Source organism: Malaclemys terrapin, chromosome 14 (assembly GCF_027887155.1).
Source record: "Malaclemys terrapin pileata isolate rMalTer1 chromosome 14, rMalTer1.hap1, whole genome shotgun sequence".
In the NCBI taxonomy this organism is placed as follows: Eukaryota; Metazoa; Chordata; order Testudines; family Emydidae; genus Malaclemys; species Malaclemys terrapin.
In genome coordinates, this window is record NC_071518.1 from 39,919,570 (window position 1) to 39,944,341 (window position 24,772).

At 63.1% G+C, this 24,772-nt stretch overlaps 1 protein-coding gene across 4 annotated transcripts; it reads right to left on the reverse strand.

The window, feature by feature from the left end:
• Positions 1 to 873: 873 nt before the first annotated feature.
• On the reverse strand, positions 874 to 18,142 carry PARD6A (par-6 family cell polarity regulator alpha). 4 transcript variants are annotated; one of them, XM_054049379.1, is made up of 3 exons: positions 18,041 to 18,142; positions 15,973 to 16,195; positions 874 to 2,003 (listed from the first exon to the last, which is right to left on the reverse strand). In XM_054049379.1, the coding sequence occupies exons 1-3, from the start codon at positions 18,101 to 18,103 to the stop codon at positions 1,255 to 1,257; spliced, it is 1,035 nt and encodes a 344-aa protein (XP_053905354.1). In that variant the 5' UTR covers positions 18,104 to 18,142; the 3' UTR covers positions 874 to 1,254. The 4 variants fall into 4 exon arrangements, with proteins under 4 accessions (XP_053905354.1, XP_053905353.1, XP_053905355.1 ...); XM_054049378.1 differs by having other exon boundaries at positions 874 to 2,006; XM_054049380.1 differs by having other exon boundaries at positions 874 to 2,006; positions 15,973 to 16,343; positions 18,041 to 18,125.
• Positions 18,143 to 24,772: the final 6,630 nt, after the last annotated feature.

Below are 24,772 nucleotides of genomic sequence, written 5' to 3' on the forward strand. Positions count from 1 at the left end.
GGGGTTGGCGGTGGTGCCCCTGTCCGGTGCACTGCCCTGGCAGGAGTTAGTTCCTGGGCTGGGCTGGATTCTCCAGGGCACATTCACCCCGTTCTGGCCCGTGGCAGGGGCACCTGGGGGCTGCTCCTCGTGGTACTGCACGAAAGCGGGCTGGGCAGGGCCCAGGCCTGGAGGGAGGAGCGGGCGCTGGGCCCAGGGAACGAGGCCCCCGAGAGCAGGGCCAGGCTGCCTGCCAGCGGCTCAAGTAGCGGCGTCCCAGCACCTCCGGCCCTGCTGGGGAGGGCGCCCATGGGACTTGTGACGTGATTCACGCCACATCCTTGCACCAGGGGTGGTGATTTATGACTCCTGAACCAGTTGGGGGGAGGGGTGATGGAAGGTTGGCAGACCCCAGTGCCCTCGTGCCGAATGGACACCCAGGCCCTGCTGGGTGGGTGTTAACCCTTTTGAAGCTGGGGAGGCAGAAGTCCTGCTCCATGGGGACAGCACTGCGCCCCAGGGGATGTCTGTGGGATAGAGGGGCGGGGTGCCATTGCACTGGGCACTTCCCTGGCTCCGGAACAGGCCCCACTGGTCTGTAGGGTGCAGCCAGTGCCCTGCAGAGAGGTGGGGGCTGGGGAGGAGCCATTCCCCTCATGGGTGTGAGCGGCAACACTGGCCCCAGAGAGCAGAGATGCCCAAGGGGCCAGGCAGGCACCAGCCCCTCCCTGCCAGGCGTGTTAACAAGCCAGGAACACTCAGGGCTGGAGTCACTGGCATTTCTGCCCACCCTGCCCTGCCCCTCGTTACCCAGCCTTGGGGGTGGGGCGACCCCTGAGCCTTGGCCCCTCTTGGGACCTGCCCCGGGGGCGAGCACAAGAGATGAGCGAGCACTTCCTAAAAAAGGTTTAATGGCCCATCGCAATATATTAATTTATGATGCATATTTTCATAAAACAATTTAAAAAACCCACTTGTTTGGAAGGAAAGGGGTGAGGGAGGGGTGGGTCTGGCCCAGGGGGTGAGGCCTGAGAGGGGCAGTGTCTAGTCATTTGGTTCCCCCCAAGGGTGGGGAGCCCCACAGCCGGTGGAGGGGCAGGGCTTGGCGCTAACGTCTCCACTCCCGGCTGCCACCTTTCCTGTGGTGGGGACGGGGCGCCCAGCGTCCTGGCCCTGCCGGAGAGGAGGAGACTGGCTGGGGCAGGACCCGGCTGGCTGCCAGGGCCTTCCGTACTGCCCGCCGCCCCCCTGCCAGCGAGGGGGTGGGGCGGCGCTCTATAGGGTGAGGAGCGTGCCGTCCTCCTGCAGGCTGCCCCCGCGGCTGCCATTGGCACTGCCCAGCGAGTGCAGGGAGCCGGGCAGCGCCAGCCTCTGCTGACAGCTCTTGTCCAGGAGGCCGCCGTTGGGGCAGCGGGCGGCGCCGTCGCTCTCGATGACCAGGTCCCCCTCCTCGTCGCTCTCGCCCTCGGCCGTGCTGTAGTGGCTCAGGTAGTGGGAGGCGGGGCTGGGCGTGCTGTCCGTCGAGACGCCCGAGCTGCCCGAGGTCTTGCTGCTGCGGATGACGTTGTTGCGCTGGTTGGCCGGCTTGACGGTGACGATGAGGTTGTGGCTGTTGGCCACCATCATGTCCGTCACCTGGTCCAGTGACTTGCCGGCCACGTCGATGCCGTTCACCTCCAGGATCTCGTCGCTGACAGCCAGCAGCCCCGTGCTCTCGGCCAGCCCGCCCTTCACCAGGCGGGATATGAAGATGCCGGGCACCTTCTCGACGCCCTGGGGGGCCACGCGCACGCTGACGCCGTCGCGGATGTAGAAGCCCAGCGGCTTGTCGGAGCCGTGCTTGTGCAGCCGGACGCGCCGGTGCGTCTCGGGCAGGATGTCCACGTCGATGACGGAGGAGATCTGCCGGAAGTCCTGGGGCAGGCCGATCAGCAGCTGCGGCTTGGACCGGTGGTGCGCCGGCCGCAGCAGCCCCTTCTTCTTCCGCTGCAGGGAGTTGGAGGCAAAGACGCTGGAGTCGGCTTCTGCTGCAGGGAGCAAGGAGAGTGCCTGGGTCAGACAGGAACCCACTGGCCCCAGCAGCCGGCCCCGGCCCCTCCTGGAGACAGCGCCCCAGCCAGGCCCCCCTAGCCAGCTGCCCCAACGCAGCTGAGATCAGGAACTTGACCCAGAGCCCAGGCTCACCCCCAGCAGAAGCCCCTCCCTGCTTTGGCTTTGCACTCGTCTTCCTGGGTTATTTTAATCACATGGAACCCCTGGCTCCCCCCGCCCTGCCGGTGCCCCTCACTCCCGACCCGCAGCCCCCTGCTCGCCCCGCCCTGCGCTCCCCCCGCCCTGCCGGTGCCCCTCACTCCCGACCCCCAGCCCCCGGCTCGCCCCGCCCTGCGCTCCCCCCGCCCTGCCGGTGCCCCTCACTCCCGACCCCCAGCCCCCGGCTTGCCCCGCCCTGCGCTCCCCCCCGCCCTGCCGGTGCCCCTCACTCCCGACCCCCAGCCCCCGGCTCGCCCCGCCCTGCGCTCCCCCCGCCCTGCCGGTGCCCCTCACTCCCGACCCCCAGCCCCCGGCTCGCCCCGCCCTGCGCTCCCCCCGCCCTGCCGGTGCCCCTCACTCCCGACCCCCAGCCCCCGGCTCGCCCCGCCCTGCGCTCCCCCCGCCCTGCCGGTGCCCCTCACTCCCGACCCCCAGCCCCCGGCTCGCCCCGCCCTGCGCTCCCCCCGCCCTGCCGGTGCCCCTCACTCCCGACCCCCAGCCCCCGGCTCGCCCCGCCCTGGGCTCCCCCCGCCCTGCCGGTGCCCCTCACTCCCGACCCCCAGCCCCCGGCTCGCCCCGCCCTGGGCTCCCCCCGCCCTGCCGGTGCCCCTCACTCCCGACCCGCAGCCCCCGGCTCGCCCTGCCCTGCGCTCCCCCAGCTCTGCCGGGGCCCCTCACTCCCGACCCGCAGCCCCTGCTAGCCCATCCCTAGGTTTCCCCTGCCTCCCCTCCTGACTTGGGGTCTGGGCTCTCCCTGAATGGAGACCCAAGTCCCCCCTGAGGCATCTGTATGTTTCTCCAGGTATCACAGCCACCAACGAGGACGAGACGCCTGAATTCGTCCTCTTGGCTCTGCCCTGCTCCAGCCCCTGGGTGCTGCCGCCTGCACCAGGAGCCCCCTGCAGCCCTTGGCAGCTATTCTGGCGCACGGCGCTGTCCTCGCTAGCCCAGGCAGCGGCTGGCATGGCTGACCAGCCCAGGGCTATGGTGGGCAGGAGGGGTCAGCAGGCGGCAGAGAGACTCCACGGTACCACCCATGGGCTGAATTGGGTGGGAACCCTCTGGGCTCTGCCAACCACACCAGCCCCACAGGGACCAGGCAGCTGCTTCTGCTCAGCCCCCGAACCCGTGTCCCAGCCCCCACCCCTCCAGCTGGACCCCCCCCAACCCCCGCAATAGCCCATGATCTCCACCCACCAGCCTACCTGGAAGAGCCCCTCCCCCACCAAACCCACCCAGCATGAGCCCCTCCCCCGGCAGGCCTGGAGCCCTCTGATAAGGACAGAGCAACGGTGGGGGGGGAGGGGAAGGACTGGGCTGGGCCCGTCCCTCTCTGGGATCTCACGGCCTGCCCCCCTTGGGTTCCCAGCTCACTGGCCTGTGGGTGGCTGGAGAGCGGGGGGGGGGCGGGGTGTGTGGAGAGGGGGGGGGGGGGGGGGGGGAGTCAGGCAGGCATCCTGCTGTCCCAGCCCCAAGGGAGCAGAGTGGAGGGTTTCACCCACCTGGGCAGCTGTGCTGGTGATGTCCCACAACCCCGCTCCAGGGCACGGTGTGAACCCCGGCGTCCTGGGGAAATTCCATTGCCCCTGCCCTGAGCCAGGCCCCGGCTGCGGGGCCCTTGGCCGGTATCGGCTCCGGGCAGGCTGTGCTGTGCAGGGGACACGTAGGACCATGTCGACATGGCGCACAGCCTGCCCGGGAGCAGTAGAGGGCACCTAGGCACAGCAGGGGCCAGGACTCCTGGGTCCATCGCTCTGGGCAAGTCCCTCCTCACTTGGTGGATCCCAGGGACTGAGCTGTCTGTGTAGCTTCAGGGCCTCTCCCCAAGGCACCTGCCTTGCCCATGGGGCCAACGGGAGCCTCCCCCTAGACTATGCCTGCCCCAGCTCCAGAGCCGCGTGCCCCAGCAGCGCCCTCGGCTGGCTGCCGAGAGCATCGTGGTCTCGCTCAGCACAGCCCCGGGGCACCAATCGCTCCTGCTGGCCACCAGCCAGGGCTGGCGCTGCCCACACGAGCATCACGCCAGCCAGCTGCAGATGGCAGAATCCAGGACTGGCCAGGCAGTGCCCAGGCTGGGGCGACGGACCCGTCCTGCAGGACTGGAGGGGGCCGCAAGCCCCATCCTCTGATGCTCGGGGGTCAATGCAGATGTCGAGCCGGGCAGGCCTGCCACCAGGGGGCGAGCAGCACAATGCCCCATGTCTGCCCCAGAGCGTCATGGCAACAGGGCTCCAGCCCTGCCCTGGGCCGGCCACAGCTGGGCAGCGTCCCTCAGGCTGAGGGGAGGGCACCTGGGGGTGACGGGAGCAGGTTCCCCTGGCCGTGAAGTGCTCCGAGCCTTTCATGCCACCCCCGTGCTGTCCTGACAGCTCCCCAGGGCACTCAGCGGGGGCCAGGCCCGGCTGGCGTCACACGGGCTCCTGCCCAGCCCGGAGAGGGCAGTGCCATGGGAACGCTGCTATCGGCTGGCACCGGGCTCTCCTTGCCAAGGCCGGCTGGGCCATGTCAGCCCAGGGATGGGGCGAAGGGAGACAGCACTGCCCGAATGCTCTGCGAGCCCGCCCCCCGGACATCTCCCCAGGACCCCAACTCATTCGCCACCTCCACCAAACCCTCCCTGCTTCACTTCCCCTCCCCCAAGGCCACAGCACACCCCCCCATGACACCTCCCTCAGCACACCCCATCTCCCCAATCCTTCCCCCCAGCTCAGCCCACCCGCCGATGGACACAGAGGTGCCAGACCCAGATCTCTGCCACAGGCCCCCTTGCCTCACACTCTGGGATGCACTCTCGCCCCTGGGCTCCAGCCCATCCCCTGCTCCCCTCCAACACCAGACTGCCCTCTGCCCCACCGGGGGGAGGGGCTGCTTCCGCTGAGGCAGCCATCAGACCCCTTGCCTGAGAGACCACTGCCCCCTCCCACTCCAGCTGCCCCTCCTCATGCCCTGCCCCACAGAGCAGCCTGTGCCCATGGATCACATCACGCTCTGCAGCCTCGGCTGCCCCCACCCAGGTTATGCCCTTCGTGCTGGTGACGGGAGGCGCGAGTCGAGACCCCCAGCGCCACGCCAGGGCAGGGACACTCAGAGATGCCAGGCCCATGCAGCCAGGCCCAGAGCAGGCAGCCCGTGGCTGAGGGTGTTACCACGCTGGACGCGGCCCCACCACTTCCTCCTCAAAACACCCCCTCCCCTGCTCACATACCCCCATCACTCCCCTCCCTCACACAGGAGCTGGCCACACTGTAGCTGCTGACTCCCCCCATCCTGTGGGGGGGGACGTGGGGGGTCTCCCTGGGACAGCCCAGTCCCCCTCCCCAGGCTGACTGGCACGTGATGCCGTGGCTCTGGGAGGGGGAGCTCAGGACGGTCTCTGTTCGGCCTGGTCCCGGAGGAGCTGGCGTTGACCGATTCCCCTCCCTTCCGGCCACTAGCCCAGCCCTGGGGAGCAATGCAGCCGCTGATTGGGGCCCACGCCGAGGACACCCCGCTCTGCCCTAGCCTGCTGCTGTCCCTCCCTGCTGCCGGGCAGGTGCTGGCACAGCGGTGGGTGAGAGCAGCGGTGGGGCTGTACCCGCCAGTCGAGCTGGGCCTGGGGGATTACATGGCATGTGCCGGGCTGGGATTAGAGGAATCTGAATAACTCGGCTTTAATCGTAGTGTGAGTCATGCCCCATGGAGTTAACCCTGGAGCTGACAGCTCCCACAAGCACCAGCTCAGGTCACCTGCATGCCAGCTTGGCCTCTTCCCGCTGGGGCAGAGAGCCAGGGCTGGCTGGCATGCAGGAGCCCGCAGGCATGTTCCTAGCTCCGCTGGTCGCTCCCCCCGTGCCTGTCCCATGATGCTCAGGGCAGCATCACCCAGCGCTCTGAGGGCACCCACAGCAGAGACAGAGGGCCCACCCCTTGAGGTGGATCACCAGAAGTGGGGACGTCTCTATGCCAGGCAAGGCAGACTACCAGCTCTCGGCAGCGGGGAGTACCAGCCATGCCCCATGAGAAGCCAGGGAGAGATGGGCTCCCAGCCCACTCCCATGCCCTCTGCATATAGAGGGGGGCCCATGGGACTGGCAGCTCCCAGCCAACCCTCCTCTCCCCAGCTGGCCACAGCTACGGATAGGCCCCTGGTGCGCCCAGCCCAGGCAGCTGGTTCCACAGATGCCCATCTGCGCACAGCTTCCCCACGACCCCAGACCCTTGGTGGGGCCAGCGCCCCAGTCCCAGCTGCTGCCACTGGGGCCAGGGAGACTCCAGACACAGTCCCCCCAAGCAGAGAACCCACGGCAAGGAGCAGGGCATGCTGGGATCCCCCGGCCACGCCAACTGACTCCAGCTCGGAGCAGCTCAAGGTGCCAAGTCGAGCAGACAGCCTCCCCCTGCGGCAGCATGTCCCAAGTCCCTAGGGCAAGGGCCAGGAGCTCCCCCCGCAGGCTCGGTCTCTGGCCACAGTGCGCCCCAGCCTTCCCCTGGGGAGGGGGTGGGGCAGGGCTGATCTGGGGGGGGGGGGGAGTGAATGGGGGTAGAATTGAGCCCAGGGGGGCAGCCCACCCCCAGCTAATGACACTCCAGGCTTCAACTCTGGCAGTGCGCCCATGGGTTCATGGAGCCAGGAGCCGTCAGGCTCATCCAGCCCCTAGCACCACAACGGGGTCAGAAGAGCGCCCCCCCCAGTCACTCACACCCCTGCCTGTACTTGGCAGAGAGAGACACTCCCCCCCCCCGCACTTCGCAGTCACTGACACCACAGAGCCCCCTAGCACCTCACTGGGGCATCGCAGCCAGTACGGAGACCCCGGCCCCCTGCAGCGCCTGGCTGCTCCTTGGAGATGGCCAGAGCCCGGGGCTGCCTGGCTGGGGCAGTGAGCGGAGCGTGGCCCTGCCAGCCCGCAGGTTTCTTTCCCGAGTGCCACGAAGCTTTTGATGTGGAGCTTATGGACAGGTGGGGGGAGGCGAGAGCCTAGGTCGGGCTGGGAAGGGTCAGACCCCGGGGCCGCCCAGCCCCAGCCCGTGAGCCCTGCCGCCTGGCTGAGCAGCGAGTGCCTCTCCCAGTGCACGCCCGCCTGCAGGGGCTGGTGGCTATAAATATCTCGCCGTGCACACACCACGCTGTATTTTTAGCCCAGGAAACTCGGCAAGGCCTTTCCCAGCTATTTCTGTGAGCGAGGGATGCGAGCAGTTCAGCACAACCTCCTCCGGGGCAGCTGCCTCTGCCGACCCCACCGCGGGGCTGCCTGGCTGCCCCGGCCCACGCAACCCTGAGGAGGAGGCCGATGCTGGAGCCAGAATCCACATGCCCAGGGCCATTTCTTGTCAGGCTGCGCTTTTCCTTCTGCAAGCTCCCCCCAACCCCGAGAACCCCCCGGGACCCACCCTGCCCAGCAGCTGCCCGCAGGGCACCTGGCCTACAAGGGGGAGGTGGCGGGGGCCCCCACATCACAGAAGCCTTCCTTGGCCACAGCGGAGTCTCTGCCCCCAGGCTGAGCCCAGGGGCTGCTGCAGAGCGGTGCAAGCGTCAGTGAGCCGCGGGAGCAGAGGCCTGGGGACTGGGGCCAGGTCTCTGCTGCGGAGGCAGGCTCACTAGGGACTCACAGCAACATGGGCTCGGCGCTTCGCTCCCTGCCGTTTACAGGGGCAGTGCCCAGAGAAGCGAGGCTGAGCGGGCAGAGCACAGGACTGGGACTCAGGAGAGCTGGGCTGGGCGAGCCTGGGAAAGTCACTGCCCCCTTGGTGCCTCAGTTTCCCCTTTGTGAGGTGGCGATAGCCACACTGCCCTCCTTCGCCATTGGAGAGTCCCAGCTGAGGCCGGTGGGAGGGGGAGTGCTGGGGAGCACCTAGGCCCCTGGTAACACTGTCAGGGACCCGGTGGCGCCGATGCTCCCCAGAAGCAGAGCTGCCTGCCCGGCCCTTTGCCACCCCCCTCCGCTCCTGCCCTGCCTAGCTCCACCAGAGGACTAGGCAAAGATAGTACCTATGTCACACTTCAGGCAACACGCCGGTATTTCCCCTTTGTGGGTCCAGCAGAGGCACCCGCTCCTGGCTCCCAGCTCCTCGGCTGTCACCACCCCCTGACCAGGGTTTTTCCAGGCTGCACAGTTCTCTGCCGACAGCGCTATTCCCAGCAAGCCAGACTGTCTAAACAGACCTTTGATCTCTCGTCAGACGCTCCGAACAGCTGTAAATCGCCCACAGTGACAAGTCACCATGCAGTCCCTTGTAAGCCAGCACATTTATTCTTAAGATGAAAGCACTGCAGAGAAAATCATCATAATTCCTACAAACATCCTAAAAACGTACCAGTGGTCACTCAGTCTTACGGGGCCTCCGGGGGCCAAAGCCCCCAGCCCTTTCCAGGGGGCCCCGATCCTCCCTGGGTCAGAAGGGCCTGTCCAGCTGCTGGATCAGAAGCAGGCCCCGAGTCAGTTTAAACTCGGGCTATTGATCCAAAAGTCCTTCCCTTGTCTGGGGGCCTCTGGAGAATCCAGTTTGAACCAGCGCACGTGAACCTCTCCAGATGGTGGCACATCGGGGGGGTGGGGAAGGGGAGTGAGTTCACCTCATCACTCGGCACTGTTAGTTTGTGGGGTGAGCTGTGGCCACTCTCCCCCATGGAACTCCAGGCAATCCCTGGCCCACCATGCTGACACAAACGTAATACAGCGAGATCTCCCAGTGTCACTGCAGGAAATTGCCGTATCTGTCAGAGCTGTCTTCAAACGGGGGAACAAAGAGGATCCGGGGAATTCTAGACCAGTCAGGCTGATTTTGATACCGGGAGAGATATCAGAACAAGTTAGCAATCAGTCAGTTTGTAAGCACCTAGAGCAGGGTTCTCAAACTGGGGGTTGGGACCCCTCAGGGGGTTGCGACGTTATTACAGGGGGGGGTTGCAAGCTGCCAACCTCGACCCCAAACCCCACTTTGCATCCAGCACTTATAATGGTGTTAAATATATAAGATGGTGTTTTTGATTATAAGGGGGGGTGGCATTCAGAGGCTTGCGATGTGAAAGGGGTCACCGGTACAAATGTTTGAGAACCACTGCCCTAGAGGATAATAGGGTTACAAGGAATAGCCAGCATGGATTTATCAAGAACAAATCATGTCATCCCAAGCTAATTTCCTTCTTTGACAGGGCTACTGACCTCACTGGATGGGGGGGAAGCAGTAGATGCGATCAAACTTTATTTTAGTGAGGCTTTTGTCACAGTCCCACATGACATTCTTAAACAAGCTAGGTGGGTTCACAACTGGTTGAAAGGTCATACTCAAAGAGTCGTTCTCGATGGTTCACTGTCAAACTGGGACGGCGTATCGAGTGGGATCCCGCAGGGTTCTCTCCTAGGTCCAGTGCTAGTTAGTATTTTCCTTAATGACTCGGCTAATGGAGTGGAGAGCCTGCCTACAAAATCTGCAGATGCCACCAAGCTGGGAGGGTCACGTGCACTTTGGAGGACAGGGTTAGAATTCAAAATGACCTTGACAAATTGGAGAACTGGTCTGAAAGCAACAAGATGAAATTCAATAGAGACAAGTGCCACGTATGACGCGTAGGGAGGGAAAAAACTCCAATGCACCGATACAATAAGTGGGAAATAACTGGCTAGGTGGTAGTACTGCTGAAAAGGATCTGTGGCTCATAGACTGCAAACTGAATACAGGCATCAATGTGATGTAGTTGCAACAGGCTAATGTCATTCTGGGCTGTATTGGGCACCACATTTCAGGAAAGATGTGGACAAATTGGAGAGTCCAGAGGAGAGCAACAGAAATGATTAAAGGTCTAGAAAACATGACCCGTGAAGGGAGATTTTTAAAAAATGGGTTTGGTTAGTGTGGAGCAGAGCCACCCAGGGGGCGGGGGGGGAGTTGCCCCAGGCCCCGCAGGGGCCCCCACAAGAATATAGTATTCTATAATATTGCAACTTTTTTTTTTATGGAAGGGGCCCCCAAAATTACTTTGCCCCAGGCCCCCTGAATCCTCCAGGTGGCCCTGAGCAAGGAGCTTCGGGTTCTGTCTCTGACACCCTTGGTTGCCAACAAGGGGCTGATGGGTGCTGGGCCTCTGAGCATGGGGTGGGCCCCTGCCGTCTGGGTCCAGGACGGGACACCAGCCATACAGACCTTCCCTGGCAACCCTTAGAGAGAGGCCCTGCCAAGACATGTTGGAGTCCAGGGCAAGGAGGGTGAGACTCCGAGTTCTCCACTCGCCCCGGTCCCCTCCCGTCAGCAGGGCCGGTGCCCTGGGTATCGCTGGGGCTGGGGGGTGCATTGCGCAGGGTGACATATGCCATTACACAGCGTAGTGTTCTGCAAAGCCCCATCCCAGGCCTGCTGCCGAGTGCTATGTACTTCCGCACTCTCAGGTGCGAGCCTGGCTGTAAAGTGGCTCGTGTGCATGCTGCACGGTGGCTGTTGGAAGCAGTATTGCTGGGCGGGATGCACTTATCCCCGGGAGGCCAGGGGCAGGCTCTGGCCATCTTGGGCAATGGCACCTCGCTGTGGGGAAGTGGCACCATGGGCTCCCGTGAGCCAAGGGGCTGGGGTTTTTTTTCCTGCCGGGATCTGAGATGAGCTGGGTCCTCCTGAACCCACAGTCCTGGAGCTTCCCCCCTTCCAGTCCCCCCAAATGTGTGTGCACACTGCCCTCAGTGACTCCCTGCATTATCCCAGGCGTGGGGCGGAGCTGACTCTGCATCTGTCCCATCTGTTCCTTTAACCCTCCAAGGAGTCGTGCAGGGGCAGCTGCTGCACGGAGGAGGAACCCGCCGCGCTCTCTCCTGGCTTCCTGTCACTGCAGCAGATGCAGAATGGCAGAAGTGTCCCCGAGAGGTCACCTAGTCCAGCCCCTGTGCTGAGGCAGGGCCGAGCAACCCTAGAGCAACCTTGACAGGGGTTTGTCCAACCTGCTCTTAAAAACCTCCAATGATGGAGATTCCACCACCTCCCTGGGCAATTTATCCCAGTGCTTAGCCACCCTGACAGTTGCAAAGTTTTTCCTAATGTCCAACCCAAACCGCCCTTGCTGCAATTTAAGCCCATTGCTTCTTGTCCTGTCCTCAGAGGCTAGAGAGAACAATTCTTCTCCCTCCTCCTTGTAACTGTTTTCAAAGCACATAAAAGGTTATCAAGTCCCCCCTCAGTCTTCTCTTCTCCAGACCAGGGCCACCCAGAGGATTCAGGGGGCCTGGGGCAAAGCAATTTTGGGGGCCCCTTCCATAAAAAAGAAGTTGCAATCCTATAGAATACTATATTCTCGTGGGGGCCCATGCGGGGCCCGAGGCAAATTGCCCCACTTGGCCCCTCCCTCTGGGCAGCCCTGTCTTTGCTGGGCAGGCTGGCAGGGCCGGGGGTGAAGCCAGCCCTGCCCCTGCCCCTGCCGTGCAGTCTCTAGTCTAGGCCAGCCCATCCAGCACCTGGCCGTGGACGTACTGTCAGAGATTTGGGAATCTCCCCACGCTCAGTTGGTTACAATAAGTCACTCACTAGCTGCCAGCACAGCGCCCCCTCCCCCCATGAATGGAGCAGCACGGGGGGGAAAAGGGGGGGGGGGGGAAGGAGAAACACAGCCCCAGAAGGAAGCCCCCTCCCCCAACACTTCCCTTTCCTAGGTTCAGCGCCCTCCAGGCCTTGTTACTGCACTAATTCCCAACAGTCGCTTCCCATTAGTGGCCTGGGCTCACACACAGACCCCAGGCCAGGGGGGAAGGGGAGCGACCCCAGATCAAGCAGGTCTGGCTCTATCCCTCCCCAGCCTGCGCATCCTGGTTCGTTATCCTACGCCTCTACGGCGCCTTGCTTCCCCAGAGCCAGCGCAGAATCACCTGCTCCCCCGCTCCCAAAATGCAGCGCGCTCTGGGGTGGGACGCGACAGCTGCTTCGCAGCACAAAGCAGCAGCGTGGACAGGGGAATCCCGTACCTTAGCGGAGCCGCAGGGGGAGTCTCGGCGGGTAGGAGGCGGCTACCCAGGCTGGGATCCAGGCAGGAGAACTCAGTACAGGCTGCGATTTAAGGGCTGTGCTATGGATCTCTGAGGCTCTGTTTTAAATCTGTCCCGCCCCCGGGAACACCTCAGGCCCGACACACACGCACAGGCAGCCCCACACTCCCCGTCTCCCTTCCAGCCACTGGCCAGGCCCTGCTGCTCTGCAGAATCACAGGCCGGGGGGACCCAGCTGCGGGTTTGCCCAGCGAGGGGCCTGAGGCGGGGGTGCCCTGCATGCCCATCCCAGGCTCTGCTCCCAGCACAGTCTGGCTGTGCCAAGGGAGGGGCTGCATGAGAGCTGGACTCTTCCTCCAGGCCTGTCCAGAGACCAGCAGGCGAGACGGCTGCCGGGAAGGGAAGCGGCACTGCTCTCCCCAAGCAGGTCAGAGCCAGACCCTTGGCAGCTCCCAGCCCCACTCTCTCACTAGCTCCCAGGAGGAAGTGGGAAGCGCAGAGGCAGAGCAGACCCAGCTTTGGAGTCGGGGGTAGCTTCTGGCAGTGCCCCCCGCCCTGCCAGCGCAGGGGAGCTGTGACCCCTTTCCAGCCAGTGCTTGAGGACGGGCATGTGCGGAGGAGAGGGGTGGTTACGCAAGGGCCCCTCCCATCTAGCCCCCTGGGACTTGGGGGTCCCACCGCCATTCCAGCCTCAGCAGAGGTGCCCCGGACTGGGGGGGGCCCTGGAACCGGATCCTCCAGGACTTCTGGGGTGCTCCCAGAGCCCAGCCCCCCGGCTCCAGGGCAGCACCCCGGACCCAAGCCCTCTCCGGGGCGGGGGATGCGCACACACAGGCCCTGCTTACTGTGGGGCAGACCCAAGCCTGTCTCCTTTTCCCCTCCCAGGACGTTGTCCCTTGGGGGCCTGCCCTCCAGCTGGCTAGTGCCAGAGCCTCAGCCCTCCATCTGCCGAGAGCCTCGCTGGTGGGACCTCAGCAGGAACCCATCTGGGAAGGGGGGGCCCAGAGCCACCGGGCCCAGGGGACGCTGCCTTCATCTGGGCCAGCTTTAGCTCCCGCCCAGCCTGGAGGTGAACCCTCACATCAGCAGCTCCCAGACATCTCTCCCCTCACTGGCCAGCAGCCTGCTGCGGGAACGCCAGCCTGGAAACCCCACGGAGCAGTTTGTTTTCACCGGGGAGTCCAGTCAGACTCTCCCCCCCCACACACACACACCCCTTTTATCTTGGCTGCTCTGAGCACCCGGCTGACGCAGCCAGCACCGTGCAGGCAGACAGACTGCTGGGCCGTGCTCTAGATCTGGGCAGAGTCTCCCATGCCTTCACGCTGACTGCGCACAAGGCCTTTCCCAGAGCAGCGGGCTCAGGCCTCCCGGATTCAGCTTGAGCGATAGTGCTGGCTGGGGGGGCAGCAGCGTGGGGAGCAGGGCCTGGCAGTGCCGTGCACGGCAGAGCCCCATGGCAGCAGGCCAGCTTGCTGCCCCCTCCTTGCTCCAATGGGCAAGACGGTATCATCAGCCCATGGCCTGCTCCCAAGCCAGCGCTCCAGGCAGCGGCCGCCAGACACTGGGTTTTAGGTCTGTTCACTCACAGATAGAAACGTGTGACTATGTCATTCAAAGTGAAGTCCCCACCCTGCTCCCCCTCGGTGTGGCTGGAAGCCTGAGCCCGGCTGTGCCTGCACTCCTGGGGAGCGGACGGCTGCTTTAGCGTCTAGAGCCCAGGGACTGGAGTTGGCAGCTCCTTGATCGGGGGCAAGTCACTGCCCCTCTCTGTGCCTCAGTTTTCCTGACCTGGGAAACAGGGCCAGCCTCACTTCACCAGGGTTGGGATTGGCTCAGACGGCAGGGGCTAGAGAAGGGCCAAGGCTCTGTCTTCTGCGCGTCCTGGGCTCTGATCCCACAGCGATCTGCCAATATTTTCCTCTCCCTCTGTAGCCGGCAGTAAGCCCCGCTGAGGAGCATGCAGACTGGGCAGAGGAGGGTCAAACCCTTCTCAGCCACCCCAGAGACCAGGGGGCTCCCCAGGGGGGTTGGGACCTGGCCCCCGACGAGCATTCAGATCCGAGAGAGTAAACCGCTCAGGGCTGCGTGGAGACCTGAGAGGAGCAGGAGTCTCCTCCCTCCAGTTCGTGCTTTGAGAGCACCGATGCCAGAGGCAGATGACTGGCTACTCCAAGCCATTTAGGAACTCGGGGCTTCGGGTGCCCTGTACGGGACAGCAGGGGAATCCCCAGCCCTCCAGTTGGTTTGGGGCTCCACAGGGCACCAGCAGAGCACGCCATAGGCATCAGCAGGGATGATGTTTGGCAATTCAATAGGCAACACTTTGGGAGAGCGGAACTCAACGCAGTGCTATGGCACAGCCCTAGAGGGCGCTGTGCTGCCCCTCAGAGCAGGCAGCCGATACTGCTACTGGCCACATTTGGTCTCTCAGACCCACTGGTCCTTTAGCCAGACTCATGACGTTTGCCCAGGACTCAATCTAGGTTACACTCAGCCTCACAATCTGCTGACTAATCCTCCCTGCAGTGGTGATCGGAGACGGTAGCCTCCACTTCCTGTCCTAAGCTGCTGTGTACATTGAAGTACAGCTTGTTTCACCCCAGAGGAAGCTGCATTTCAGCAGCGACCGAAGTCACCCTAGTGCCTGCATGCCTTAGACCACTGGAAGCACTCCGAGATCCTTCCAGATGAAAGAACTTATAGGCATGCAGCAGATTCCCATAGGTTCACATGTATTTCCATTTTTGTTCTTATGATCGGCATATATGGGTAATGAAAGACGTTTCCCTACCCAGGGAACATTCACCCATCTCTGGGGTGGAACACTGTCACTGCTCAACAGCACTGCACATCAGGACAAGTGAAGAATGCTGGGAGGAGATAAATTCCAGGCCCGGTGGCTTAGAGTTTCACCTGCCCACTGTGGAAGAGACGAGCTACTTTCCAGGAACAACGTGTTCCTTAATTGAATTCACCGTGCAGGGCAGTGGGGCTTTAAGGCTGCAGGAGTTTAACTCTCTGCTATTTCTTCTGTTGAAACGTAACTAGTCCCCAGAGGACTCAGCCGGTCCCACAATACAGTGCAAGGGCTTTAATCGGTGGCCTCACACAACCATTAAACGAGGCCCAGCGCAGGAGGGAGATCACAGGCAGAGCCCCCTCAGACACTTCACTGTTGCCCTGTTTGATTGATGGGAACGATGCATCAATGCAGTTTGTGAGATGGGCGACAACTTCTGCATTTTGTTAATGATTCCTCCACGCCTCCCTGCCCTAGGCAGCCAGGCCCTGCTCGAGTCCTGGGGAGAGAGTAGGGTGACCAGAGGCCTCGAGTTTATAGGGACAGTCCCGATATTTGGAGCTTTTTCTTATATAGGCTCCTATTATCCCCCACCCCCTATCCTGATTTTTTACACTTGCTGTCTGGTCACCCTACTCCCACTGGACCACAAGTCACCATCAAAGCAAGTGAACCATCACAGCTAACAGTTCCCACCAGCGCCAGGATATAAAATGTACGGGTTGATCACATGTGCCAGCTGGCTATGCTCCCCTGTGCAGCAAGAGGTCCCAACACTGTTGTGTACCGGAGGCTGTAACACACAGCTGAAGTGCCTGGGCACCAACATACCACAAAGTTATCACAAAACACAGGCTGCAGCTGGTCTGATGTTTAGTGCTCTGGAATAGCAGGTCAACGAAATCCACTCCCCACTTTCCCCTTGGAGGAAGCTCTCAGCCAGATAAGGAACCTGAGGCCAACGTGGGCAGCCGACGGTGCCCGGCACTGCCCCAGACTTACCCCTCTTCTGGATGATGATCCTGAGCAGCGGGTTGGCAGAGGAGAGTGCCTTGTGGTAGTTATCGTCATTGTTGATGGGCAGCAAGTCCCCGTGAACGTCCGTGTACCCCAACAACACATCCACGCAGGGGATCTGGTGGACCGTCTGGATCAGCTGGTAGAACTCCTGGAAGCCGCCCACACTGGAGCGTTTCATAGCAAAGCGGCGGAACTCGGCGTCAAACTGGGGGCAGAGAAGAGGGGTCAGGGCCAGAGACCAGCATGGTAGCCAGGGGTCTCAGCCTCAGCTCTGCCCCACGATTCACTTCACGTCCAGACCATAGGGGATCAGTCAGGGGCTCTCACCAGCCGAGATGGCCAGGGCTTGGTGCCTGCACACACAGGGAATGAGGTCAGACTACACTGGGTCCCTCACACCAACACCTCCCCCAGGAGCCCTGAGCTTCATCCCAGCACCCTCCCCGGGGCTCCGTCCCATCCCACACTGCATCCTCTGGCCCATATGGGGTCTGCCTGGACTAGCATGTAGGCTGAGGAGTCAGGCCAGTGGGAAGAGAGGTGGCACCGCAGAGCAGAGGGACGCTCCCAGGTGCGAGGAGGCCTGAACAGGGTCACACACCCAGGTCTCACCGGAAGCACTGCCCCTGCACTCAGCCACTTCTGGCCACCGTGTGTTCGCCATTGCAGGGGGCTATGGAAAGTCCCTTGCCCAGCATTACTTTGCAAGGCAGAGAAAGCAGACCTGGGTCACCTCTAGCTAGACTGCCGCGCAGGAAGGGACACAAGAGCCTCCTCTACGTCCCCTCACTCCCCTGTAAGCCGAGCTTCAGGAGACCCGGTAGCCAGTGCTCCACTTCCACCGCTGGGTTTGCGGAGGCCTCCCTGACCAACTGGAAGCCTGGCACATGCAAGCAGCAGGGCAAGGCACTGGTGCCAGGAGGCAATTCCACCGTCACATTTCCACGAGGAGCTGCTGCCTACTAGAGCCTCTGAGCAGCAAGGTTAAAATCCACCCAGGGAGACGACTGGCAGGAGAGCCAAGCCCTGGGTGTGCCCTCTGTCCCACGCTCCCTCCTGCGGAGCCCCGCACCAGAGGCAACATTAAAAAAAAAAAATCTACAGGGCAACTTCAGCTGCGCTGGCGGACCCGCACTGCCCTGGCACTCGGAGCTGTGGCACCCAGAGCTGTGGCACCCAGAGCTGTGGCACCCAGAGCTGTGGCACCCAGAGCTGTGGCACCCAGTCAGGGCTGGCAGAATAAAGGGTTGGGGGGGGGGGGCAAGGGAACGTCTCTGCCCTACGCCAGGCACGGGAAGAGGGAGGCTGCATATACAGCCCCTCATCTCTCCTCAGACAACCCAGGCGCTTCGTCCCGCAACCTCCCTCATTACTGCTCCCCTCAGAAAATCAATCACCCAACAGAGAGACAAAGGGAAGCCGATCAAAACAGCCGGCGCAAGGCGCTGTCCTGCAGCCGCTCGCCAGACTCCAGAAGCCAGGTGGATTCCGGGGGGGGGGGGGGGGGGGGGCACAGCCAGGAACCTGCTTTTCTCTCCCCCAGGCCAGAGAGGCAAAGTTTCCGGCTGGCACAAGCCGGGCAGAGCTCCACGGGCGAGGGCCCTTCCTCGCGCAGCCCCCGGGTGTCCCGGGGACCGATGCTAGAGCTGTCAGCCTGCAAGACGGCAGCGCGGGTCTGTTGCATCGTTGCATAACCTGCCGGCTACTGCGAGGGCTTCGCGCCGCACAGGGCACCCGAGCTAGCCCCTGCTCGGACTCGGGGCGCTCCAGCCCCGGCACTGAAGGGCGATTTGAGCCCGCCAGGCTGCAGCCCCGCGCACGGAATAACCCGCTCGACCCCGCATCCGCCAGAGCGCTGGAGACGCGGGCTGAGTTGGTGGCAGCCGGAGCGCGCCCGTCCTGCCCCGGCTGCAGCCCCGGGCCGCGCGGGACCCCCTGCAACAGGGACCCGGGGCCTGCCCCGGGGCGGGAGGCTGCTCGCGCCGCCCCGCGGGGCTCCGGGGCGGGGCGGGGCGGGACGTGCCGGGCGGCGCCGCGGGCAGGCGCTTACCTTGCTCTTCACCTCGATGACGGGCTCCGGGCTCCGCGCCGGGGTGCGATGGTGCTTGGCCATGCTGGGCCGAGCTGGGCCGGGCCGGGCCCGGCTGCTGCTCCCGCCGCCTGCCCGCCCCGCACTGGCTGCGGCTCCTGCGGCCACGGGGGGTTTTCACCGGCCATGACGTCATCCCGAGCAGGTTAGGGGCCGCCACGGGATTGGCGGAGGCCGGGCCCGAGGGCGGGCTCAGAACGTCCCCTGCGTCTGGATGGAAGATTGCTGACAACGTCGCCTAGGTAACGGGGGTGGGAGCTCTCCAAGGTGTAGTGTCAGGGTCTGAGGCGGCGGGCAGGAGCGTGTCCCGGGGGCGCAGGGGCAGGAGCGTGGCCGGGGGGGGGGCGCAGGGGCAGGAGCGTGTCCCGGGGGCGCAGGGGCAGGAGCGTGTCTCGGGGGCGCAGGGGCAGGAGCGTGTCCCGGGGGGGCCGTGCCCCAGGGGGTGCAGGGGCAGGAGCGTGTCCGGGGGGCCGTGCCCCAGGGGGTGCAGGGGCAGGAGCGTGTCCGGGGGGCCGTGCCCCAGGGGGTGCAGGGGCAGGAGCGTGTCCGGGGGGCCGTGCCCCAGGGGGTGCAGGGGCAGGAGCGTGTCCGGGGGGCCGTGCCCCCGGGGGCGCAGGGCCGGGGCGGCGAGCAGTATTGCCCCATGGTGCCCAGACTCCAGCAATATTCAGGGCCCGGGGGTCCGGCTCCACCAATGTTTGGGGCCAGGTCTCTCTCCCGGCCCCACTTGCTGCCCCCGCGCACCTCCCCGGGCCCCGGAGCAACCCTGTCTCAACCCTGCAGCTCCGCGCTGCCTTCCCTCCGCTTGCTCCGGGCATTAACTGCCGCCGCAGGGTCCTAGCGCCCCCATTCACTAGTGCCAGGCCAGGCTGTCCTTACCCTGCCCTTCTGCCTCGGACCCTTCCCTTTTCCGGCGGGGCCCTCCACCAGCACATCCCCACCCGCCCGCAGCCACCGCTCCTGCCCCACGCTGGGCAAGGGGCAGCCCATCCCTCATCCTAACCCTCTGCCCTAGCCCCGAGCCCCTCCCACACCCCAAACCCCTCATCCCCAGCTCGACCCCACAGCCCTCACCCCTGCACCCCAACCCTCTTCCTGAGCCCCTTCCAACCCAAACCTGCCGCCCCTGCCACAGGAGATGGAAGGGGCCATGCCCCAGGAGTGCAGGGGTTAGGGCCAGGCCATGCCCCAGGGGGCAGGAGATGGAGTTAGGACCAGGCCATGCCCTGGGGGTGTGGGGGCATTAGATGGAAGAGGCCATGCCCCAGGAGTGCAAGGGTTAGGGCCAGGCCATGCCCCAGAGGGCAGGAGATGGGGTTAGGGCCAGGCCATGTCCTGGGGGCGTGGGGGCATTAGATGGAAGAGGCCATGCCCCGGGAGTGCGGGGTTAGGGCCAGGCCATGCCCTGGGGGTGTGGGGGCATTAGATGGAAGAGGCCATGCCCCAGGAGTGCAGGGGTTAGGGCCAGGCCATGGATGGGGGACCTGCCCCAGGGGAGGTGAGGAGGATGAAGGTGGCTTGGGGTGGTGGTGGGAGGGGGGGGATGAAGCTGGTCCGTTTGGGGGTGAATGAGGCTCAATGTGATGAGGATGGCTTTCCGGAAGGGTCTCTGCATTAGGAGTCTGCTGACTGGGACAGGTACTGCTACTCTGCAGATGCATGGAGACTGACCAAGCTGGCCCTAAGTTCCGTGCCAGGCTCCAGTGCAGCAGGGCGGGCATTCTGCAGCAGCTTGTGGGCATGGAGATATTGGGAGCATGAACAGTGCAGCCAGCCCAGCCGCTCCAGTTAGTTCCGGTGATGTTCATCTCTGTTCGTTTCACAAGGCCCCACACGGTTAGGTTTCAATACATCATAGAGTTTTTTATTGACAACACATAAGTGCCTCACTTCATATCAGCTAGGGCCGGGGTTCTCAAACTTCATTGCAGCGCGACTCCCGTCTGACAACAGAAATTACTGGATGACCCCAGTAGGGGGGAACGAAGCCTAAGCCCGCCCGAGCCCCGTGGCCCAGGATGTGTGTGTGGGGCCAAAGCCCAAGTCCCACTACCCCATGCGGGTGTGGGGGGACCTCTAACCTGAGCCCTGCCACCCAGGGCTGAAGCCCTCAGACTTGGGCTTTGGCCCCAGGCCCCAGCAAGTCTATCCCAGCCCTGGTGACCCCATTAAAATGGTTTGAGAACCACTGTGTTAGGGCAAAGCTGGAGGTTTGGGCAGCAGGGGAAGGAACAGTCAGGGCTTATGGCATCAGGGAAAGTGGGGGAGGCAATGTGGGGTAAGAAAATTAGCTTGCTAGTTCTACTGAAATTATCAATAGTGAAACAGATGTCAGTGCTGACATTGATATTGTCTTTGCCCATCAGCTGGGCTGCAGTGTGATTGTCAGTTGTACCCAAGGTCTGACAGGGTGTTGCCGCTGTGTGGCTGGGCCTGCCAAACTGTGGCTGCATTGCAGGGTTCGGCTGTCATGGCATCTCTCAGGCCCTTGCAGTCTGTGGTACCAGACACGCTCTGTTCACCCACCTGCCCTTTGCCAGGCATCACACATGGCTGGGATCACAAGACACGCCTGAGGTGTTGGCAGCATTTGGGAGCTCCAAAGAAAACGGGAAACCAGGACTCAGCTGTCGTGCAGTTTGGTCCCCCACCATTTGTAACTGTGGTGCAAACGGGAACATGGGCCACGGCCCTGGAACGGGGAGGCCCGTGCTGCCCTCAAGCGTTGTCTAGTTGTCTGGTGTCCAGCTGGTGCTGGGCTGGAGAGCCCCTTCGCGGCACACTTGCAGCGAGCACTGTTCTGCTCCCAGTGGCTTTGTCCAGACGTGGGGAAGTGGTGGAGCTTAGGGCAGGTTCAGCTTCCCTGTCCTAGCCAAGCCTGGCCTCCACGCAACCTGTTTCCGAGTCGGGACGCAGAGTAACACCTCGTCGCCTGATATAACTGGTCAGGCTGCACCTGGGCTCCTGCCTGGGCTAGGACACGACCAGCTACAGTCAAGCTAGAGATGTTACTCTGACATCTCCAGCAGGGAGAGGGTTTAGGTTGGGCTTAGCTAGCTCCGCTCACCTGAGCCTGAATTAAACCTCCTAGACCAGACACTTGGTGGCTGGTGTCCCTGCAGGCATGTGCATTTGGCAACGTCTTTGGAAACAGGAGCTGGGTGCTCGGTCTATTGCTAGGTGTGTGGGTGTGGGTGTGAATGAGACAGCTGGTGTTTATAAGCCAATAAACACATACACAAAAGCTCTGTGTGTCAGGCTGGACGGGGGAGTGTGTGTGTTTAAATGCTCCCTCCTACCTTTAAACTATGTTTGATCAACCCCCCGCCTACAATGTGCTCACAACCTTTTCTCTACCTCCCGAGTAATTTAGCCCCTTGGCAGATGGGTACAGCAGCCCTTATGATTGCTGGGGATGTGGCCCCATCGACTCCAGTGGAGCCATGGCCCATTGACACCAGCGGGGATCTGGCCCATTGACTCCATTGGAGCCACGGCCCATTGACACCAGCAGGGATCTGGCCCATTGACTCCATTGGAGCCACGGCCCATTGACACCAGCAGGGATCTGGCCCATTGACTCCATTGGAGCCACGGTCCATTGACACCAGCAGGGATCTGGCCCATTGACTCCAAAGGAGCCATGGCCCCTTAACACCAGTTGGGGATTTGGCCCCATTGACTCCATTGGAGCCACGACCCATTGACACCAGTTGGGATCTGGCCCATCGACTCCATTGGAGCCACGACCCATTGACACCAGTTGGGATCTGGCCCATCGACTCCATTGGAGCCACGGCCCATTGACACCAGTTGGGATCTGGCCCCATTGACTGCATTGGAGCCACGGCCCATTGACACCAGCAGGGATCTGGCCCCATTGACTCCAAAGGAGCCATGGCCCCTTAACACCAGTTGGGGATTTGGCCCCATCGACTCCATTGGAGCCACGGCCCATTGACACCAGTTGGGATCTGGCCCATCGACTCCATTGGAGCCACGGCCCATTGACACCAGTTGGGATCTGGCCCCATTGACTCACTGGGCGAGCTGGGACCTTGTGAGATCTCATCTGCACCCGATCTGAACACAAGGCTGCTGCTGAGTCCTGGAGTTGAGAACAGGCTTCCCCCAGGCCCTGTCCAGCGTCTCTGGCCTCAGCAGCCCTGGAGCAGCACAAGGGGCCGTGTGTGCTGGGGTCCGAGCACAGGCCCGAGGGGCAGGGAGTTGCTGGGGGCTTAGCCAAGTCCCTGCTCTGGGCTCTGCATCCCATGTGCAGGCTGGACTTGGCAGTGGGGCCCCAGTGCCTGGGCTGTGCAGCGCTTTCGCCAAGGAAAGGCCAAGCCACTGTTTGCCTGGGCCTGGAGCTGTGAGAGCCGGGGGGCAGGGCCCTGCCCCTGAGCTCCCTGCACATGAGGGTGGGGGCAGATTTTCCCCATGCACCTGCTCCTTATCATGCCCCCATGAGCTCCCTCTGGAGGGGCCGGCTGAGAGCAGGGTGAGTTCTGTTGCTGCCTGGGATCATGGGGGGCTGTCTGCTGCCTGTCTGGGAGAGCTCTCCTGCACCCAGTGGACAGTCTGCTGCCCATGGTGCTGCCAGTGCAGGCAGGCCAGGGCGGGTGCCCACCGTTCCCTGGGTGAGGCCATCCCTCCAGCTCTGAAGCAGCTGCTGTCTCCTGCCCCTGGCACTGCGGCCCTTGGGGGAACGGGAGGGGGAATTGCACTGCGCTCCCATCACAGCATGTGGCTCAGAAATTCATACAGCATGGGACAACACAGCCCCTGTGAGTGTCTCCCTGCTACTGACATTGGGGGGATCCCCCATGCAGACCCTGCCCCCTGTACTTCCACTGGGGGACCCCTCTGTACTGACACCAGGGGAGGGACAGAACCCTTGTGCTGACCCCACTCCCCTGTACTCACACTGGGGAGGGGATGGTATGCCAATGCAAAATCCCAGAGGGCAGGAAATGGAATCTCAGGTGCTGGCTGGAGTATGCTGGGAACTCCTTGCTGCTTTGTTTCCAGTGACACAGAGCAACTCATTGGACCCGCGCTCCCAGCATTGCCCCGCTGCTGGGCTCCCCCTAGACACACCCTGGCAGAATGGCGCAAAGCACTCTGGGAGCCATAGGGGTGGGGGGTTCTCCTGGTCCGAAGACAGGGTTGGGAGCCGAGACCTGCAATCTAGTCCCAATTCTGCCTCTCCCCCACGCTCTGTCTTGGTCTCCCCGCTCTGGAGGTCCTTGCCCTGTGGGTGGGCTGTGGTGATTTTCTGGTGAATATTTGTAAAGGGCCACGCTGCGATTGACATGGATCAATAACCGGGTCTCGGTTCATTGCCCAGCGGTGACAGTTTATAGCGGAACTGCCTGGCTGATGCAGCATCCCTGATCTTGTGTCTTGGCCTGGTAGGCGGCGCTGGCACCAGGGTTCTCTCTGGCACCGTCTGATTGAGCTCCCCATTACAACCTGGGACCGGAGCTCCACCCCTGCACCCGGCGGGTGGGGGGGGTCAAACGCTACTGGATCCATTTGCCTCAGGGTACGAGCTTGTGGGTTACGGAGGGTTGGGTCCCTGGGCTCAGCCCCCACCCTCCTGTGGGGCTTCCACAGTCCCATCTGGGCAGGCTACCACAGCCCCATTTCTGTAGGGCACTGGTCTGTGCTGCTGCTCGCTGGCCTCGTGCAAATGGGCACAGGGCCCTCTCAATCTCCCTGGCACAGGATGATGGACAACCATTCCTTGTCCCTGCCCTCTGGCCTGAAATCAAGAAACGGCAGAGCAGGCTTCACGTGGCAGGGAGCCAGTGACACACAGAGCTGGCTGGGCCCAGGCACGGGGCAGACAGGACCTGAGTGAGCTGAACGCACCTAGACCTGCCGGTGCCCCTCAATCCCGACCCGCAGCCCCCTTGTTATGCCAGCCCTGCCGGTGCCCCTCAATCCCGACCCGCAGCCCCCTTGTTATGCCAGCCCTGCCGGTGCCCCTCAATCCCCACCCGCAGCCCCCTTGTTATGCCAGCCCTGCCGGTGCCCCTCAATCCCGACCCGCAGCTCCTTGTTATGCCAGCCCTGCCGGTGCCCCTCAATCCCAACCCGCAGCCCCCTTGTTATGCCAGCCCTGCCGGTGCCCCTCAATCCCGACCCGCAGCCCCCTTGTTATGCCAGCCCTGCCGGTGCCCCTCAATCCCGACCCGCAGCCCCTTGTTATGCCAGCCCTGCCGGTGCCCTTCAATCCCGACCCGCAGCCCCCTTGTTATGCCAGCCCTGCCGGTGCCCTTCAATCCCGACTGGCAGCCCCCTTGTTATGCCAGCCCTGCCGGTGCCCTTCAATCCCGACTAGCAGCCCCCTTGTTATGCCAGCCCTGCCGGTGCCCCTCAATCCCGATCCGCAGCCCCCTTGTTATGCCAGCCCTGCCGGTGCCCCTCAATCCCGACCTGCAGCCCCCTTGTTATGCTAGCCCTGCCGGTGCCCCTCAATCCTGACCTGCAGCCCCCTTGTTATGCCAGCCCTGCCGGTGCCCCTCAATCCCGACCCGCAGCCCCTTGTTATGCCAGCCCTGCCGGTGCCCCTCAATCCTGACCCGCAGCCCCCTTGTTATGCCAGCCCTGCTGGTGCCCCTCAATCCTGACCCGCAGCTCCTCCCTCCATGATAACAAAGACCTCATCTATTAAGCTGCTTTCCATCT

Bases quoted from the DNA above. Each gene is read 5' to 3' on its own strand.
- PARD6A (XM_054049378.1), bottom strand. From the start codon at position 18,103: ATGGCCAAGCACCATCGCACCCCGGCGCGGAGCCCGGAGCCCGTCATC. The intron at 16,196-18,040 runs GTAAGCGCCTGC...CTCTGCCCCCAG, and splicing joins TCATCGAGGTGAAGAGCAAG to TTTGACGCCGAGTTCCGCCG. The intron at 2,007-15,972 runs GTAAGTCTGGGG...TGCTCCCTGCAG, and splicing joins GATCATCATCCAGAAGAGGG to CAGAAGCCGACTCCAGCGTC.